General features: G+C 39.9%; 1 protein-coding gene across 2 annotated transcripts in view; it reads right to left on the bottom strand.

Annotated features, from left to right (window-relative positions):
- KDM7A (lysine demethylase 7A) overlaps positions 1 to 21,838 on the bottom strand; it is a 61,284-nt gene that overhangs the window by 30,673 nt on the left and 8,773 nt on the right. For both annotated transcript variants that reach the window (XM_084288950.1, XM_084288951.1), the window contains exons 2-4: positions 5,964 to 6,049; positions 2,544 to 2,661; positions 574 to 734 (exon numbers count right to left, since the gene is read on the bottom strand). In XM_084288950.1, the coding sequence (XP_084145076.1) occupies positions 574 to 734; positions 2,544 to 2,661; positions 5,964 to 6,049 (365 nt within the window). The remainder of the gene's footprint in view (positions 1 to 573; positions 735 to 2,543; positions 2,662 to 5,963; positions 6,050 to 21,838) is intronic.

The following is a 21,838-nucleotide window of genomic DNA, read 5'->3' as shown; positions in this document are numbered from 1 at the left end:
TTAAAATTCCAAGTTAATAGCATCTTGACAAATCCTACCTAGAACAATTTTATTTGAGTTTTCTTATTTTTAATTTCAAAACCAGAAAAGTAAATCTGCAGCATTCCAATTTTGTTCCTGAACTGAAGAACCTGGCAGGTCAAAATATAGGCATAGTAATGAAATGAACAAATTTCCAAAAGATTGATTTACTATGGAAATGCCAATTCACTGAGCCCAAAACATTAAGTTTTGCAGAAGTCTGACCACTGATTAATCTTCATCGACCCTAACAGTGATTCATTCAATTCTCAAAAACTGAACAATCTTGTAGCAGAACAAAAACATGCTCTGTTTAGCTTGCACCAAAATTAACACTTCTGAAAGTTGAGAAGTAATGGTGTACTCCTGTCACAAACCTACCACAAACAAAATTCAAATCAGTAGCCTTAATTGTACTCTTTGCCAATGCTCTGGTTAGAAGCATTCAATTTATAGTATATATTTAGCACTCTAGAAGCTCTTATAATCATGCAAATATTTATTTTACTTTAAAAACAGGATCATTTGCACATATTCCACAGTGACCCTTACCTACATAGCGTTCCACATCTAAGACAGAGAAAGTTGGCGGAGGAAGTCTGAGCCCCAGACCATCTAATTTTGGAACCATTATGGGAACATCAAACCCATGCTTCTCCAAGTATCTTTGTGTCAGCTGGCTTCCATGCATTTTCAAAATTACTTCATCAGCACTAACAGAAAGAAATAATGGAGTATTAGCAGAAGAGCATCCAAGCACTACTAAAAAAAATAATTATGTCACAGTTTGGGGGTGGACAGGTTGGAATGGCTGCATTTGAGTCAAAAAGAATTGGACCCAGTATTACTATCAAACTAAACATTTAACTGAAAGACAAGGACAACAATATAAACCAGTAAGGAATCAGTTATTGTCAAGCATAACCTGGGAAGTCACAGTCCTTCTATGCGATTGAACACAGTCATTTAAGAGGATGAGAAAAAGGAATTCTCCCAAAAAAATAAAAAATACAACAATAATGTTAATGTTAACAACAACAACAAAGAGTCCTTTAAAGAGTTAAAAGCCATACAGAGAGTTAATACAGAGTTAGTACAGAGAGCCATAAAGAGTTAAAACCCGTACGTCTACAGTGAAAAAGACAGCCATAGACTGATTGAGATGATTTCTGTTACAAACAATTTTCTCCACTTTCCTCTAAAGCATGAGAGAATGGGTAGGCTAGAGCACATGTAAATGTGCTTTGTTATCTGGAATGAAATTGAGGAGTAATTACCCAATCTCTCCTTTCCTGGACTAGAAGAATAGACAGTATTCTGACAGTTCAGGCACATAAAAAGAAAAGTAAACGTCAACCACTCTTGCTGCTGCACCCACACTGCCTTACAGAGGCATCTAGATAGATTGGAGCACTGGACAATCATCAACAGTGTGAAGTTCAACAAAGGTAAATGACAGATGCTGCCCCTAGGACAGAGTAATGTCAGACACAGGTACAGACTAGAGCAGAATGGCTGGAGAGCAGCCCTGCAGAAATGGACCTAGGGGTGCTGGTTGCCAGCAGACTCAACATGAGCCAGCAGCGTGCCCTGGCAGCCAGAAGGAAAAGCTGTATTTTTGGATACATCAGACACAGCATAGCCAGTAGGTCCAAAGAAGGGAATCTCCTGCTACATTCAGCATTGGTGCAGCCTCACCTTGAACACTGTGTAGAGTTCTGCACTCCACAATATAAAAAGGATGTTAAGATACTTGAAAGCATCCAGAGGAGGGCAACAGGGCTGGTAAAAGGGCTGGAATACATGTCCTGTGAGAAGAGGCTGAGAACACTTGTGTTGTCTAGTTGGGAAAAAAAAAAGGCTGAGAGGCAACCTTATGGCTCTCTGCAACTCCCTGCGGAGAGGAAGTGGAGCAGGAGGTGCCGGTCTCTGCTCCCTGAGAACTGATGACAACGTGCAAGGGAATGGCACAGGGCTGCACAAGAGGAGCTTCGGACAAACATGAGGAAAAATTTCTTTACTCTGAGGGTAGCCGAAGACTGGAACATGCTTCCTAGCCCGGTGGTTGATGCCCCAGGCCTGTCAGCATTCAAGAGGCATTTGGACAATGCCCACAATAACATGCTTTAACTTTTGGTTAGCCCTGAAGCTCAGACAGTTGGGCTAAATGAGCTTTGAAGGTTCCTTCCAATTGAATTACTCTGTTTTATTCTCAAAGAAAGAGAAACAAAACCAAAAGAAAAGCAAACTCAACAGCCATCACCCTGTAGCAGCCCTGACAGACAACATAGCCCAGTGCAAAACTGAACAGGGGAAGCTACTGCATGAAAGGTCGAATTTATCCACCTGAAAAAGGGACTCACTGTTTCAGATGGGGAGGGTGGGATAGGAGGAGGAAGTAATAATCCTAGCCCTTAATTTTCTGAAGCAGGGAAATGTTATTCACCTTCTCGAAGACATACTCAGCCCACTAAGTTTCTCTATTTTTTTTTTCACTGAAATGTTTAAGTGAGCTTTTGTACCTTGGAAAGGAACGAGCCCGCAGCTGTTTAACGAAGGTCCGCGTTCCAGCCTGCACCGGTTTGGAGCCATCATCCAACTCTGTGTAGTCATGTCTGTGCCAGTTCCTCCTCTTTTTCACTAAAAGTTTCAGAAGGATTAAACTTTGAGTTAGTTAAATCAGATGCCAAAGGTTAGCAGTCATTCTATCAGTGAGCCAGACATGCTTCAGACACATAGCTGAGATTAACAAACCTTATTGGTTACGCAGGTGACACCCTACCTATTGCAACAAATGAAATCTTCAGAAGAGCTGGCAATAACCATTTGGACTTCTAGAGCTCCTCCCATCTACAACATCAGTGCACATTATACACAAAGATTCAAAATCCTATACTGAGTGCAATATAAAATAAATAAACAGCAACAACCTGAAGATTGTTCAAACCTAAAGAGTAAATCAACAAAACTCAAATTTTGATTTCCTAAATATCCGGGGTTTATTTTTAATAAACAGAAGAATCCAACCTCTTCAAGATCCTGAAGACTTCGTTTTATGCATTAGTACAGAATTAACAGAACCTAATCCCATTGTGCTACCTCTCCATATGAAACAAGACCACCCTTATTTTATCCACTGCTTATCTTACCATAACAATTTGGGGTATAAGGTGTTTTGGCAGGTACAACCTTTACTATGCAAGCACAATGCATATAATGCAAGCATTGTGCCCCAAAACAATGAAATTCTGAGTTGCTCTAAACTGGTATTCTCCATCACAAAATAATAGTAAAGAACAAAGAATAAGTTACTGTTCTATTACAATTTGGGGAACCTGAGAATCCAAAAGCAACTAAATTGAGTTTTTAACATCTCCTTATACTTAAAGGGCCAAGGAAAATTAAAAACTAGACATTCACATAAAATTTGGTGTGTTGGTCTCCCACTGAAAAATGACAGATAATCAAATCAGGAGGCTTTTTCTTCGTTTGTTTTTGTTTTGTTTTGTTTTGTTTTTTTTGGTTGAAATACAAAAAGAAATTGATCAATGCTCCTGTATTAGTTAATTTGATTTTTACATCTAACTATACAGTAGATTTTTTAATTACTGGAGCTCTTACATAATTAATTTTGTACGATAGTGAATCTAAATCCACTAGGATGAAGTGTATGTTTCTCGTATATTCTTGCAGTTTATTTTGGTTGGTTGGTTGTTTTTTTTCACAGTGTCATTTTATTAGGTGGGATTATATATCTGCCAAAATTACAGATATGATTGTCCTCTTAAATTGAACACAGGTGAATTCTGCTCTATTCCAGAACTCCTCTACACAAAGGGGTTTCAGACTATGAAGCAGTAAATAAAAGATGTCTTTACTTCTACACATAATTGCATACAACTGAAGCACTGTGAAGCACTGTTGCAACATTTGGAGTCAAGAAACATTATCAGTCTCTCTCAACATTAAAACATACTGAAGTCCAAACCACAAACCATCGTAGATTTGATTCTGACAACTTAGCTGAGTACAATTAATAAAATTACAAATTAAGATATATTTCAACATATCACCTCTGCTTGGGTTGATAAGCCTGAAGCTTCTAATAAATCTAGATGTACTCACTTCAGGCAATATGATGTAGTAAGGATAATTTTTACTACAGATTCTTGTCTTTTAAAAGACTTCCAACACAGAAATGACTCAAATTGCTGCAGGTGAAACACAGCTGGCATTAGAACTAGAAGCCTTTGCATTAAAAAAAAAAAAAAAAAAAAGTTATTCACAGGAATCAACAGGATGATGAAGCACACTGGTTCTGTCAAATCAACAAAAGAAAAAGGTTCAAAACTCTTTATTTTTTTTAGTTTTTGCAAAGCCTGATATGTACCCCCTTCCACTCTTTCTCCCAGCCCCTCTATTCCACAGGGAATAGAGGCAGAAAAAAAAAATATAGGCAGAAAGGTGGGAAAAGAAATGGCTGATATTTGTACTCTTATTTACAAGAGACACATACAGTGTTTTAGCTGAAAGAGGTGACCAGAACAGTAAGAACTACAAGCAAGTACATTTATCTTACTTTTCAGGCCCTAACCTATAGGTAGCTAATATTGAAGGTATTAAATATAACCTACACACAAAATACGTATTATACAACATATATTAATTACATAAATAAGTGAAATTAATCACTTCATTTATAGTCCACAGAACTACCAGTGAAGGTGCAGTGGTTTCAAAATTATAGCTTCTAAATGGTAAAGTGAATTCAGCTTTGTAATGATTCTAGATCCTGAGGTAGCTGTAAACCATTAGGTGGTCTTCAAGCAAAGAAAAAAATATATATGAAAAAAAAAAAATGACCACAACATAGTGCTTGGACACTAAGCACATACGGACATTTTTCGTGTTAGTGCGTAAGAAACACAGTGCATATATACGTTTTTCAGGTTTGAACATAGAAACTTAATTCATTGCTGGTCAGGTGAAATTCATTTTTACGTTACTTTCTTTTGAGAACAGAACTCATGTTGAAAAATCTAGGGAATTAGATAGAGCAGTGCCCTTGCAGTAGTTACAGAAAGACAAAAAACATTTTCTTCAGAAGTGAAATGTTATCTTTCCACTTCAGATCTCTATAGTGAATGTATCTACTGATAGAACCAAAGAGGTCTGTCTCTCTTGCCACTGTTTCATAGTCTCTTCTAGTAACTCACAAAATTCCTTGAGGAATTTGGTGGGAACATGTTTACAAATCGGATACCTGGAATTCAGAGCAGTGTAAGTCTCAAGGACATAGAAGAAAAGTAAGACAGCAGGCTCCAGTTCTCAAATTTCACTGGATTGTTGTGACACATACTCCTTAATCATCAAGAAAGATAAGAGAGCTACCTTTTTTATTTTCTAAAGGTTGCTTTCCTAGGTATGAGGATTTTCGTGATTACAATACAAAATAGTGAGCAGTCTTTTGGAACTTTTTTTTTTCTTTTTTTGAAGTAGCATGTAATATGTACAGTAGGAGAAAGCATCACTACCTGTACTTGACTTTTTTTTTTTTTTTTTTTTTTTAATGATTCCCTAACTTTTGGTCTCTCTCTCTCTCTCTTTCTGTCAAGTACAGATTGTTTTCTTCTAGCTCTGCACACTTTGATTTCTCTAATCTACAGCTGTGGTTTATATTTTATTCTATCTTCATCTCCAGATCAAGGAACCTCTCTCAAAAAAAGACAGCTTGTAGGTTTTGTTATTGAGATTGTTGTTGTTGTTGTTGCTGTTTTTACAAGTTCAAAGTTTGTCACACAGAACCAGTACCTCCTAAATAATCAAAGTCATCTTGAACATCTCTCTGAACAGTCTTTTTCAACAGCACTTCGAGAGAAGAGACATTAAAAATATAAAATAAATATATGTGAATAATATATATCTGAATAACCCATACTTACTTAGAGAAGGTCCATGAAGAATTGCACAGTTGGGACAATGGTACAGATCAATGTCAACAGCATGATGCTCCTCTACCCCAACACAGCTGCAATAGTATTTTTAAAATGTTAATGAGAATACATACAAGATTTATCTTTCAAGCCAAAAAATAATTACATCTTACGTCTTTACCAGAATATGCTTAGTCTACAAAATCACGAGATACCAAATTATCTCAACTACTAGGTTGCCATATAAATTTTGAGTAACAGTTTGTTTACCACTGAACTGAGAATGCCATTAAAAAACAAACAAACAAACAAACAAAGGAAAAGAAAACAAGAATCAAGCTCCTTTAAAAATGACTCCATAATATACATCACTGTCCTCTACCCCCTCTCCCAAGGCTTTGATCCTAATTACAGTAAACAGTGTACACAAAATCATTCTATCAATTCTCTTTATAAAAGCTATAATTTAAAGAAAAAATCTGAAACCTACGTGTTGCCAATTTCTATACGATTTTTTTCATTTATTTCTGCAAAAAGTACATAACAAACTCCTACCCCAATACTTTTGTATTACCCCTGAAATCTTTACACTACTAGTGCTAGCTATATAAAGTACACTGTGAACACACAAATCACACCATAGCAGTGTTTCTGTGATTTTAAAAATCACATTTGTAGTAATGTTTTCCTTATAAAAATTCTTCCCAGATAAAGCAGTCAAAGCGGGATTAAAGTTGAAGATCTTTATAACAGTCATGAGAAAATATCTACTCCACTATCTCAATAACAATATTTTAAAGACAAAAGGAAGTCAATCTTTCAGAAGATTAAATACTAGAGATTAATTGGAGAAGCCATGCTTTTGCACAGAGTTCGCAAGAACAAAAATCCCTACTTGCTGGTAGAATCTGACTCCTGACAGACTTCTCTCTCTCAAAAGTTCATTGAAGCTTAGAAAAATGCTGACTTCATAATAGGGAAACAAGACTGCAATGTTAATTTTTTTACACCACAATTACATCTTTCCATTTAATGCATTCTAGGAACATGAGAACTTAAACACTACTCCATTCAAGTAACCCACTTCATCTCAAAAGTGTTAACAACAGCCTGAACATTGAAGCTTTGAAATGGCCCAGCTACAATAAGTCTTTGCCCTAGCAACCTAGTGCCAAAACTGATGACATGATCCAGAAAATATCAGCTAAATAACTGCTAAAACAACACGCTAAATAGTCTAGCATTCAAAGCGTACCAATGAGCAAGTCAAATCTGAAACTAAAAAGCATCTCTCAATGAGAAGCACATCATTCTGAATTCTTTGTGAGCAGCTTCAGCTGGTTCTTCTACTTAGCCATTCACTAAACAGCACATGAAATTAAGGTTATATAACTTTTTGTGTGTACTATTCTAAAATCCGAATATAAAGCTCAGCTGCCAAATATGTTTCATCCATAATTATTTCAATATTTTGCATCTTTTTAAGATACAACTACAGAAATTATTACATGATTCAGCTGACATATAAACAGAAGCAAAGGCAAAAGCAATCTTTAAAAATGCTTATCCAATTTCTTTTTGCTTATATGCTCTCTCCTTTGATAGAATTGACGAGTGATTCAATCCTATTATTATAAGAAAAACTGTTTTAAAATATACACTCCAAAAGTCCCAAATCAGAAGGCTGGTTTATGCATACACTTGAGAATCTCACTATTTAAGCTAAATTTCTGATTTCCAAACAGCTGAAGATATTTGCGTTGTACTGTATCTTGCTGAGATTTGCATAATTATTCAATGAAGCACTGCTCCATGTAAAGATTTCACATAACTCCCTTTAACTCTTTTTCTTGGTGTAGATCTAACTTGGTCATCGCCATCCCAGCCAGATTATCTTGCTGACTAACAGTAAGAACTTTAGAGAGTACAGCGATAGTTCCTACCAGCTCTGATACCTGCTTCTCATATTCTTTTTAAGAGCATTAACTTTATTGTCTCTTACAAAATATTACAGATAACCTGAAAATAAAGCAGAAATTCTTTTAAATATAAGTACTTCCCCTGACTTGCTTAAGCCCACACCTTTTCCTGAAGGCACCATGGGCTTTGTGTACAGACAGGTGATACTGGAGGGGGATTACACCAGTTGGAACAGCAGCTCAATAAAGAAGCCAACAATTTCAACCTGTGATTTGTGCTCAAAGCTCAGAACTAACTGGCAAGGCAAAGCACTACCTGGGAGGTGCAGAAAGGGAATCTACCAGTGGATACCTGACTGACACAAAGGGCAAAGGAGGATCCAGCACCCACAAGAACAAGTGCTGACAAGGATGCCACAGCAGGTATCAATCACATACAGCACCATAAGTCACTTTCCTGAGTCTCTTTCTGCAACATGCACAGACAAATGTGACATTAATCATTTCGGCTACCAGCAAACAATCAATTACTGTGATAAGTGCAACTTCAGACCTCAAGTATCAAAGCAAGGTCACTAAGAGAGAGCACAGGGCCTGAAAAGCATTAGCATACTCAAACAGTAACACTCCCAATCCACTGGATGCTTTCCTGAATGAAATACCGTTATTATCCTTCACCTCTCCACCCATTTGGGTTGAAATGTCTTCAGTATATATTACCTAGTTTTTGAATTGCTCATCTCCTGCAGGAAGGCTGTAGACTAATCCTCGAGTATCAAGGCAAGGTCAGCAAGAGCTAGTAGAAGAATCTGGCAAGTAATATTTTTTTTTTTTTTTCCCACACAAAAGAACATGCCCAACCCTGGCAAGTGAAGAAATCCTTGTCTACTCAAAGTTCAAGGAACCAGTTGTCCAGACTTAAGTCTCATGAGAAAGCAAGTGGCTTGGCTTTAGTCTGAACTTCCCATTTGACTGTTCAAATTCTAGGTATACAAAAGCAGCACACATAAATCAAAAACAACCAGAAGAGGACTGTCCAACATACACAAAAGCAATGATCCATTAGTAGCTATTAAGTAAAGGGCAAGTAAGTCTTCTTTCACATAAGAAAAGAACCTACAAATGCTGTTCTCTACTGTAGTACTGCTATTTATTTAGATGTCAGTAGATAAGGTGAGTACAGATAATTTGGAACGGTGGATTCAACAATTTCATGATTGGGACAGAATGCCTTGTAGGAAGAAATTACTAAAGTCCAGTACCTTTTGTATTAGGTTTATGTGGCAAGGTTTTGGTAGAGGGAAGCTGCAGAGGTGACCTCTGTGAGCAGAGCCCAGCAGCTGCCCCATGTTACTGAAGAGCCAGCTCCAGCTAGCTCCATCCCACAGCTGGCCAGAGCTGAGGGACATGGGCAGCACCTCTGAGAGAACATAATTCAAGAAGGGAAAAACCTGCTGTGCAACAGCAGCTGGGAGAGAGGAGTGAGAAAAACGTGAGAGAAAAAAAATGTGAGAGAAGCAGCTGTGCAGCCCCCAGGTGAGTGCAGCAGGAGGGCAGGAGGTGCTCCAGGCAGGCAGCAGCAGTTCCCCTGTGGCCTGTGGAGAGGCCCCTGGTGGAGCAGGCTGTCCCCCTGCAGCCCATGGGTCCCACACGGAGCAGATCTCCACGCTGCAGCCCCCCCATGGGTGGAGGAGCCCCCGGTGGAGCAGGTGGATGTGGCCTGGAGGAGGCTGCAGCCCATGGAGAGCCCCTGGGGCCGGAGCTGCAGCCCATGGAGAGGAGCCCATGCAGGAGCAGGGGGTCTGGGGGGAGCTGCCACTCACCCATGGGGGACCCATGCTGGAGCAGTTTGCTCCTGGGGGATGGACCCCTGGTATGGAGCCATGTGGGAGCAGTGCTTGAAGAGGGCCTGTGGGCAGCCCCCACAGGATCAGTCTGGGAAGGATGGCATCCCGTGGGAGGGACTCCACGTGGAGCAGGGGCAGAGAGGGACCATGAAGGAGTGGCAGAGACAAAGCATCCAGGACTGACTGCAGCAGCCATTCCCCATTCCCCTGTGTCGCTCTGGGGAAGGAGGTAGAACAGGGTGGATGGGAGGGAAGGTGCTTTGAGTTTCTCACTGCTGAAGTCTGCCACTGACAGGCAATAAATTACACAAATCTCCCTATGCTGAGCCTGCTTTGCCCATAACAGTCATCGGTGAGCAATCTCCCTGTCCTTATCTCAACCCAGAAGCTGTCCTTTTTGTCCTGTTTTCTCAACCTGTTCTGTTGTGGTTTTTTTTTTTGGGGGGGAGGGGGGGGAGTGAGTGAGCAGAGTGCTGGAGCTTGCCTACCTACCCCTATGAAACCACCACACCTTTACAGGAAGCACTGTCCCTGAAGACTCATGGTTGCACGAACCCATCCAAGGCACTGGGCTGCTCTCCTCTGCTACAGCAGCACAGCGTTGGTGCATCAAGTATCAGACCCAGGTCAGTCACCTGAAGGACTGCTGCACCTTCAAAATCTAATAGCTGTTTACTAAAACTGTTCTTGCTTTTTCCTTTTCACTGCTTTTAATGTTATCAAGCACATCCATAGCATTTTGGATATTGCTTAACTGCTGTTGTTGGTCTAATTGAAAGAATCCTGGTTTCAGCAGGAAAAAAAGAAACACAAGACAAAACACTCTAGCTTCAAGACTTTATTTTCACATACCCTTTATAAGAGATAATCACATGAAAAACTATCTTATTAAAAGACTACATACTCTACAGTTATATAAAATTTCAAGTGTAAAAAGGAATAAATGCAAATCTTGTATTCATTCGTGCTAGTATGTTTAGACACAATACCTTCTTTCTTTTCCAAGCTGTAAAATTACTAAAAATTGTTTTTTTCAAAGATACACATACTGTCCCTGAATAAATACTGCAGGTACTCTTCTTTCTCTTTCTCCGTTATCCTATTTCTGAGCAAGAACTCAGCACATCCTCTTCTTCAACTCCCCCTTACATTGACACCCACAAGCTTCTGTTGCTATGTCTCAGAAAGCACTTGCAGGCATTATCTGGTACAAGGAAGAAGAAAAAGCACACATCTTGACATGCAGCAGGAAAAAAAAGAAAATCAACAAAAATGCTGGAACAGATGAAAAATACTAGGGCTATTACAGCATGTTCCCCATTATCAGGAATGCAGGGCTACAGACAATTACTAGGGGTATAGGCTTTTCTCCCATTGACTCCTGCTCATTACATGGAAGAGCAGATCCCCAAATCCTTTTTTGATTTCCAGTTTGCCTCCAAAAGAGCTGAGAAGATGTACAGACAGTGAGTCCCTATTGTGCCTTACCAGGAATGAGAAAAAGAATACTTCTTGAGGTAGCAGAAATCAATTAGTTATGTAACAACCTTATTGTCCAAAAACTGTAGTGACTACTTTGGGGTATGATTTCTCAGAATATTAAACTGAGCGTGGCTGTTGCTCCGAAGAAAAGGTCCCAACCTGCCTCCCACAACTGCCTGACCATAGACTCCCCCTGTGTCTGTCACCAGATCTAACCACCAGGCAGCCAGGCATCAAGTCAGCTCAGCAAGCCGATCCGTGGCAAGTTAGCCCCTGCTCAACTCCCTTTTTCAAACAGACTTTAGAAACCCTGACAATAAGAGTCTTCAACGTAATATATAACTCAAGTGTTGCCAGTTACAGCAATACCTTGCTATTCACCAAATACAAACTTAATGGTATTTTTAAGACTTGTTATTCAAAAACACTGCTTTATTTCATCTCTAACCTATTTTGGCTTTCTAAAAATGACTGCTCAACAATAGGAAAGAAATGTCACTTGAGCAATCTCAGGCTGAAAATACACACACATGAGATTGTATCAGGCCTTACTACTAAGTTTCAAATCACAGATGAGAGATATTCCTATTAAAATACTGAGCAAAGAACTACCTAAGTGGCAGGCACATACTACAGTAAACTTTTCCGTTTATAAGGTCTGCAGTTGCTGCTTTCAGTTCTTCATACTTGAGGTTAACAAAACCCAAAATACTATTGCCTTAATTCTCAAAATTAATTACCCAAGGTGCAAGTTATGCAAAGAATGGCTTTGCATACCCCATCCCAAGAATGCAAAGAGACGCAGTCTTAACCAGCAAGGCAATGAGATACAAAGTCAATTTGGAAAACTTTAATTTTCTGTTTTGTCGTTAACTAAAGCCTATACTATGCAAGTGGCACATACACTATGTCACGTAGGCAATATTTACAGGATAAAACAATGAAAGTACTGAAGATGTCACTGCCACAACTAAATAGTTCTCTAGTACTTCTGAAGCCACAACTGTTACTCCTTCTTGGAAGATATGAAGGTAATTAATTAGGAATAGAAGACAAAGTCAGTGTGACAGTACTGTTGTCAGACTATATGTCAGACTACTGTAGAACAAAAGGAAGGACAGTCTAAAACTTAAAATAAATGTGTTAAGCTTTTAAACAAATGAACCTCAAGCACCAGCTAGATATTTTCCCTTCTTCAAAATGCACGTAGTTGCGTACACAAATATGAACATGCAATAATAAAACTGCAAAATGCAAATCCACATGGAAATGTGGAAAGAACCACCAGCTTCCTCTTCATCTTACCATGGTAAGTGTGGCAACAACTCTGGAATCACAATGGGAATTGTAGTTTTAGGCTTATGCAGGGATTTACTCTGATAATTAAACAATTTGAAAGAAGTGGCAGGCTTCTATTCACTACATATTAGAAACATACTGCCATAAAACAAATTACACAAAAGACACTCAACAGGAAAGTATTTGAGCTTTTATTTTCTCCATATTTATTCATTTTCCAAAGCAAAGTATGTTTTAAGGGGAACTATTCCTACAAGCACATTTCAAATAGAATGCATAAATACACTATTTACAAAGAAGAAAAAAGAAAAACATTTATCTCTAGCAAGTATTCCTTCTCTTAGTGCTACCAGTTTTCTCCAGAAAATACTTTTTCATACAACAACCTCAAGAATAATGCTGCACGCCATTAACACACAACTCTGCCCCTCTTTGATTGCTCAGACATCTTTCAGTCTTATGAGATCTTCCTCTAGATTAATCATCACATCACACGCTAAAAATATAAACATTCATTATACAGATTTAGTATTCCCTAATGTAATTGATCCCTGTTCCTTTTAAATTAAGTAGTGTTTCTCTCATGTGATGTGTCACAGTAATGCAAACATGCAGATAGGTAATGATCTATTTTAATTTCCAAAGGGCTCTCCAGTGATCAGAGTTTCTGGACATCCAGAATCAAAACCTAAAGTTTGATACCCATGGTAGTGCCATCCTCGCAGCAGACACTTTTAATGCCAACACTCAAGCGCATTCTTCCATTGAGAAAGAAAATCAATATAAATAGTTTCTCTTTGAAGTACCACAGCTTTTCATTCACCCAAAGCACAGAAGCTAAAATAAAGAAAAATCTGCAAGTGACAGCTTGTCAAAGAAAGCTCAGCTCCACAGAACGGATTCTGAAAAGCAGAAATGTAAAAGGGAAGTCACCAGCAATGGAACAAAGCTATCTAGTTACGTAACAATATAGGCTCGGGTATGGGTACACAAAACCTTCCACCTACATTTAGGGATGTATTCAACATAACCACCATGGGACCTAAAATCTCAGGGAAACAACATTAAAGTACATTATTTGCACGCTATTTTGTAATTCCAGTCCAATCAGAAAATGAATTGCTAAGTTTTTGAGAGTGAACATAAACCAGATCTTTGGAAACATGTGTATCAGTACAATTACATTGTGACATTGAAGTAAAGAGAGAAAGGACCCCTACTTTCATAACATACTTTGACAACTGTGTGTTTAGTATAATCAGCATAATCATGTATCTAATCATCTATGCTTATGAAAAGGGTATGTGGAAAACTGATTTTCCATACAATGATTTTGTAACTATTACAAATTGGGGCAGGGTTCATGCTGCAGTCAAAATAAGTACAGGCTCGGGATTTCTAAAGAACTCCACATGCAAAAATGTACACCAACGGCAAATAACCTTTTCGTTACCAGATAGGAGCGCCAGGAGAAGACACAGTCTGGCTTACCACCACGGATTACATGCAGCAGCTGTATGAGAGAAGTACTTTTGCTAGTAATGACTTTGTGACAAGGCAGAGTTAACATCACTGAAGTATTTGGGATGTATCCCTTCTGTTTAGTATCATCCATTAAGCACACAATTTCTCTCTCCTTCTTATGCAATAAGAGATTTCTGCTTATTCTTCCCAACTATACCAATCGCATTAAGCTGCTTTAAAAGAGTATTTACAGTTCATTTTTGTCCCCATCCTTTTGAAAACATTGTTTTACAGAAATGCAGGTCTGAAGGAACCTAGATCATTTACTGTAGATTTATCAAAATAAGCTGCCTCAATAAAATCAGAAAAATCACATTTAAGTAAACTACAGCAGACCTCAAAACTAAACAGTATGTCAGTGAAAGCCAGGAGAAAAAGGCCTTTAAAAGCTGCAGTGGTGTTTGAAGGCTTTATTTCAGTGTGAAAGTGATTAGATGAGATAAACCAGGATGACACCAGCAAGTGAATCATGACATGTGATTTATAGGAAAGCAAGGAAAAGAAGCCTACATCAATCTGACCTGAAGAGCATCTCTTCAGCACTAGCCATCACCTCAGGAGTCCAGGACTGCCCTCTGCTGCATCTCTCACTCCCACCTGCCCCATTGCCCCCCCAGTATGCCCAGCCTGATACACCACAGCAGAGGGAAACCAGCAGATCTGTAAGACCAGGCAACTAAGAGGTGGCATCTAAAGCAACTGCTAGAAGCAGGATGAAGTAAATGAACACCATCCTGCCCTCCCCACAACTGATGCAGGGAAAAAACAAAGGCATTAAGATTGGATTTAAGTAATTCTAGGAAAATTGGTGTCCCAATTCATTTGACCACTACCGATATGAAGTTTCACTTCTCTTTAGTGGCAGTTTTGTTCCCCTGGTAGGTGGCATGGGCCCTATACAGAGTGAAGGATACACACATTACCTGGTTCAAGAGGGAGGGCATTGGAAGGGGGAGAATAAAGACAGAAGTTAGCTGATTTATTTTCACCCTTACTCCCTATACACTGACTACAAAGGTTTCTAGACCTTTAAGAACGTTTTTCCATGCATTATTTTTACCTCCTCATCAAGGCCCCAAAACATGTAAAGTTTACGCCTCCCCCCACTGAGATGTTCCTAGTAAAAACCCTGACAGGTAACTGCATCTTACTTACACAACTTGCCTTATTCCAATCCCTAACCAAGTTTATGCTGTTCTGACTGCAATTAAAAATGGATAAGAAATAAAAAAGTATTTCAAAATACTTTTTTTTTTTTCTTGGTTGTAACACTTTCAAACCACGAAGCTTAAGGCAGAACCAACAAGGAATAACACTTTTCTTACTATGGGGGAAAAAACCCACCACAACACAAAAATCTTCAACCCATTTAAAGCAGCTGCCATAGGTAACTGAGTGTCTGGTGCATGGTTATAGTCTACCTGAGAACAAACTGCTACCCAAAACTGCCACCAATATTTCCCCAACAGGAAAAAAAAAGGAAGAAATAGGCTAGGTTCTACTACAGAGGTAGCAAGAGGGTGAAAAAGGGATGCCAGTATACAAATTAATTAAACCTCCAACCGTTCTGGAATAAATCAACTATGACAACTGTAATACAGTAAGTGAAGGCCACCTCTTTTCCTGAATGAAAACACCCACAGTGAAATTAAAATGAGATTTTTCTTTGTTATATATTGTCTACGCACATGTGCTTGCCTCAACTTTCACTGGTGTTATTTTCATTTCTCCTCCTCCATGCCAAGTTTCACAGACTAATTCTGTCTCTGCCTTAATGAATCACTGCAGATGATGCAGTTTAAGGAGTGCTGGAGTCCCTTTGGCCACGGCCAATACAAACCCATCCTGGTTACAGCACAGAGTTTGTAGCAGGTTTGTTTTCCTGGTAGGTATCAAGGTGCTTTTGTGCACCAAACACAAGCCAGCTATTTGGTTCTAAGGAGAGGGCACTGGAAGAGAATGCAAATTGAGAAGTCAACTGAATCAAAGGCAGCCTTTGAAGAGAAACTGAGGCTCTACCCACAGTGACAAACAAATTCCAAGAAGCAGTGACATGATACAGCTTGCATTGATCTAGCAGCTGGCAGCCACTGGAAGAGGCGAGCTCCCCATTCGCTCCCGACCAAGCACTCATTCCCCTTCTCAGCCGTAGCCCCAGCACTAGCCTGGCTACAAAGCACCTTGTTTTCACTTGCCTATCTGACAGAAACTACCCTAACCAGTTCAGTTCCCTGTTTACCAGGTCACCCCACAGCACAGACAGCTATCAGAGCCAGCCTGTGAAAGGGAGCGGGACTGTGTAATCCAGAGAGGGCTGCAAGAAGCAGGACGGCCCTGTCTGGCAGCAGAAATCACCAGACTGGTCAGGGCTATGGGGTAACCCTACCCTCATTGTGCACTGATGCTTGGAACCAGCGGGGGTTAATGGATTGCCAACAGCTTACACAATCAGGTTGCAGGGAGAGATGTTCTTCTGAAACAGACCTGAAAAACCACCTAGAATTTAACTGTATGATCTGCACAGCACAGAAAAAAAGATGTTATCACGTCCAAGAGATGTGTGTGTTGGCACTGGACGCCAAGTGAAGCAAGCTTTTTTAGATAGCATAGCATTTATGGTTTTACTCTGACTGCCTTTAGATATCCTGATCCATCTTTAAAGTATTTAGTTTCATCAGTTCCTTGAAACCACATGGCTGGAGACCCAGGTGCAAGAACGGCTGAGGCAGGTACCAGGCAGAGCCATGATTTTTATGCCACTGTCCATGTTGTTTGCCTACAGAACTGTCTTGGCAGTAACTCCAACAGATCAATTTGAAAGTCACATTTCTAAGCCACAGGATGGCTCTCCATGAAGAACAAGATCAGAGAGAAGAATTTTCAGACTGTTTCCCACCTCGTAGTTTGATAGAAACATGATGACCATTCTGAAATGTGCAGACACCTGCCTGCTTTTAACACCAGCAATGTCACTTGATGCCAGGTTGTTGGAAGACAGGACTTGATGGCTTTGTTTGTGTGCATGCACATGTTTTGTTTGGCTGGGCTTTTTGCTGTTGCTGTTCTGGCTGTGGGGCTTGGGGTTTGTTTGTTTGTTTTAAGCTACTCACTACCAATATACTCACATACTCAGCAGTTCTTGAATTCCAAAATTACACACACACAAGCCTTAGAAAAAAAAAACATTTAATTTCATGTTCTTGTGTAACAAACAAATCTCTTCAGCATTAGGACCAAATAACTCTTTCAGGTGATCTACACCACATATTAAAAGCAGTTCTTGATTCACTTGGCAATCTTGTTGGTATCTTCAGCAGTTCAGTTTCCTTATCAGCAGCTTGAAGCCTTGACTGCTCCTCACCAGCGAAGGGCCTGGTCTGCAGCCTCCTGCAGAGCGCTGCCTGGTAATTCTGCTTGCCTAATAGAGACGAGCTGTTTAGAAAGATCAGGTTGCCTAATAGAGACAAGCTGTTTAGAAAGATGATGCACGCACGACAAAGTACTATCAGTACTCTGTTACTTCATGCCAGGCAGCCTGTACATCTTTCAACATCCTGAGTAACGCCGTCAGTAGACACCATCGGACCTGTCCCAAGCCCAGTCACAATAAAAGCTGTGCAGGTGAACAGGAAGAAAACCCACAATGGCTTCTTCGCCTGAAGGGACTGATCAGGAAGCTAACAACTGTTTTTATAACCTGTGCACCTGCGTTAGGAAATGTCAGGCATGATTTGAGAACACAGCTTTCAGCTAACAACAGGTCAGTACCCTTTCCTATCCCCCCGCTCTAGCACCAGTAACCAGCGTTCGCACAACCTCTAAGACTGCACTGCTGCAAATCCCTTATCCTGGGTTACTTACTGTGGGGCTATTTATACAGACTGCAGCGACAGCAAGTTTGTTCAGGCTGCTTTACGCACCTTTTAATTGGTGCCTTGAACTGAACACACTGGATCACCTCACTGCTTTAAAAGTTTCTGAATCAGATGGGTTTTAAAGGCTTCCTAACACTCACCAGAACACTCAGAGGCTCTGCAGCTGTACCTAACATTAATTTATTTCCTTCAGAGTTGTAATCATTAAATATTTTTCCTCCCTTAAGAAAAAAAAAGGGAAACTCAAAGACATTCTTACACTCTTCTGCCTCCCAGTTATGTAATTCCCCCTCCAGTCAACAATCTTCTTCTGCCATTGCTAAGAACTTACTTTTTCCCTTGATCAAGCTTTTTAGTAAGCAGAATAATTTCTGCATTTTCTAACCACAACACAGAATAACGCACGATGGCTTCCAAAGCTTTGAAATACCTTACTTTTATACGGCAAATAAACTTGCAGTCAATAGCAAGCAGAGACAGACGCTTCATTTTTGAAGAAATCCGAGAGCAAACTGGCTCATCATTGCTGCTCACCATCCTCATTTCAAACGCAGATGGAGTAGTTGATTACATTAACTTCTATTTAAGCTATGCTACAAGCAAACTGTTTCAGATACACAGATAATGAGTTTAAATATCAGATGTTATGTTGGCTGGCTGGCAGAGCAGTAAGTAGAATAAGCTCCTTCAATCAACTGGATAATGCCCATAATTTAGAGATCTTTATTGGATTTTCAGCTGCTTATAGAGGTCCAGAGGAACATACCAGCAGAACTGCATCCCTGTAGTCCATGACATATCAATAACTTGCTTCTACACATTACTCTATCTACAGTAATCTCAGTTCAATCCTCCTCAGATGGAATTAATGAAGCACAGTTATTTTCAGACCACATGGAAACTTCAAATAGCACAGAACAAAGCTAAGTAGAGTTTGGGGGTTGAGTTACATCAGCTCTAAGGTTTAATTTTATCTGTATCAATTATTTTTATTCTGGTTACAATTTAACACACTGATTTTAATCTCAAACTCTAACCAGTTCAGATCCAGGTTACTGAAAGCAGCTCTGCTCTTTCATGAGCTATCTAAAGTCATCTATATTAGTTGCAAAGGTACAATTCCACATCTTTTATTCTGGATTGCGTACACAAACACTTTTAGAAGTAATCTTTATATCTCAGTCTATGCAACTCAGCTCCACAGCTTTTGGAAAGGAAAAAAGATATTATCTGTATATTAATCTGGCATATGTATATGTAGCTCTTATGTCTTCTTTTTCTTCATAGTGGGCACAACACAGTTAACATGTGAACAAGGGTACACACAGGAAAATATAAAGCAAGAATCAGAGGATCTACTGAAAGAGGGCCCCTGAAAGCTAGTACATTTACTATTCCTATAAAAATTACCAGAATCATCAAGGTTCACTTATTGTGGGGGGGGGGGGGGAAATAAAGTTAGTTCTTCAGGACAAAAATTCTAGCTCAAATTTTGCTTAGTTGTTTCTACAAGTGAAGACAGGAAGCCTGCCAAAGAGCAACACGTCCATATTGACACGTTTTGGGTGTCAATATGACAAGCAGTGATTATATGACAATGTTTTGATGTAAGTCTTTGCAACTCAAGAGTGAAAGTACGCATCACGGGTCTCACGCTTTGTCTGCGAGGGAAATCTGCACCAGTACACGCCGTAGGCTGACGGGCTGGAACACAAGCTCCTCTTGCAGAGCTGTGGCTGTGGTGAACAGCAAGAGGACCTTGACCCAGCAATGCAGCCTCAAGGCAAAAAAGGCTAAGTGTTCCAGGCTGTTTGAGGCAAAGCAGTGGAGGGAGGTGATCCTTCCCTCTGCTCAGTGCTGGTGAGGCTACGCCAGGGCACTGGGACCAGTGCTGGGCTCCCAGTACAAGAGGGACAAAGACTCACTGGAACAAGTCCAGCTACTGAGCCTGTTCGGGCAGGGGGGGAGGGATAGATGATCTCAAAGTTACCCCTCCCAACCCCAACAGTTTGGTGATTCTGTGGAAATTTTGCTAAATCCAAATTTTCTGTATTTATTTGAGTCTACCACTACGCTTATAAAGCTGGTTTATGCTGAAAATAAGACCAGCAGATGCCTGTTGCTCCACAACAATTGTTAGCAGTGGATTAGTTAAGACAGCAGGCATGACAGGATCCAGCCTTGGAATAGAGGGGTAAGGGGCAGATATTTTCAAATCCAGAACAGAGATGAATGAGGGAAATATGGCAAGAAGAGAGAAAAAGGATATGCCTGAGTACAGGCATTACTGCAATATCCAAATACGGATGTAGGCCCTACAGATGTAGGCCCCTGAGGACTACCTAAATTCAGACAGACAGCTAACCACAGAGGTACCTAAACTCACCTCACACTTCTCCATTCGACCTGGAAATTCCAGAGAATTTGAGGTGTGTGACCACACTTCCACAGGACTGGGCACTAAAATAAATAGTTATATCCTGGGGTTGAGGAAGGGAGGAGTTATTTTGCTTTTCAAGTGAGGTGGCAGCAAAGCTCATTCAGGTTGTTAGAGCTCAAACCCACACACCTCAGGGGAATGCTCATCTCCAGGCTACTTTTTATTAAAGAGACATCTTATCTCCCCCACTTACAGCCTCTTACTCTGCAGGAAAGAATCTGAGAATTATGGGCCCAGAAAAGAATGCAGCATAACCCAAACAACCTGGCTAGGGCACTCAGACATAGCCGAGATTATCTTCAGCCCTGGTCCCTGCCCCTGTCATCATACAGGGAGCACTCATTGCAGTGCAACCTTTTGTGGGTCCTAAAACATAACGTTTTTTTTTTCAGTCTTCTGATTTAACATTGCTTCCTCCATGAACAGGAGGGTCCACCCCTACCTAGGCACGCACCTGTCAGGGGGGCAGAAGCATCCATTTCTCTAAAGATTTCAGGAATTGGTGAGAATGACTTGGAATCTGCCTAAAACCTGACCCATACCTGGCAGACCTTTTGGAGTAGCGCTAACACCTAACAGTTGGTGCTTTTCTGGTTTGAAGGTGGCAGTAATGGTTTCCTTTTCTTTCCTACCTTCACTAAGATAACCCAGAAGATCCAAAAACGCTTTTCTTGACTCATTAACAACAACCAGTAAATGCTTCACGTGAGGAAAGAACTCAATCCTTCACCACCATTTCCTAGCTAAGGGACTGGAGGTCAACCATCTCCAAAGAGCATTAATCTAGTCCACTCATACACTGACTGCAAAATATTAAGCCATTTTCTCACAATTCAATTACATAAGAGAAGTTTATTTATCAGTTTGTATTACACACCACTATCAAACTAAAAAATACTAAGAAAAAACAATCAAGCTACTTGAAGAGTGACAACTCTCCAACTTGGCACAATAATGAGTAGCATATCAATACAAATACATCCACAGTCAACTTTCCCTAAAAAGAAAGTTCTTACTTTTAGCAGCAATTCAAACCTTAAGAGTTGCATAAACAACCTCAAACTCCATTTCTATCTTCAAAAAACACAAGGTTTAAGATTAGACACGGTGAAGCCAATTCAGAAGCTTCTGGAGAAAGATACAGAAAGTTGTATTGCAAATTAACGCTGAATATCACTTATTTTCTGTACACCTTACGGCAGCTTTCATCAAATCAAAAACTCAATTATGAGTCTGCATCAGCAAGCCTACTGGCTGCAACAGAACATCTCCCACAAATAACTTCATAGAGATGGTCACCACACAAAAATGATTATCTGACCATACTCAAAAGCTAATTTTTTCCGTAAGTTTTACGATTTTTTCATGATTTTGCCTCCTTTCTTTGCCCCCCTCCAACATAATATCACTGTGCAAAACTATCAAAGACAAGATGGAATTAGATGCAGTGCTACCCTATGAAAAAATACAGATTTGGCTGTGAAATTCGCTGAGTCCT

The sequence above is a fragment of the Netta rufina genome (genome assembly GCF_964035555.1).
Source record: "Netta rufina genome assembly, chromosome: 1".
In the NCBI taxonomy this organism is placed as follows: Eukaryota; Metazoa; Chordata; class Aves; order Anseriformes; family Anatidae; genus Netta; species Netta rufina.
The sequence above is the reverse complement of the archived record's forward strand: the minus strand, read 5'-3'. Positions and strand labels throughout refer to the sequence as shown.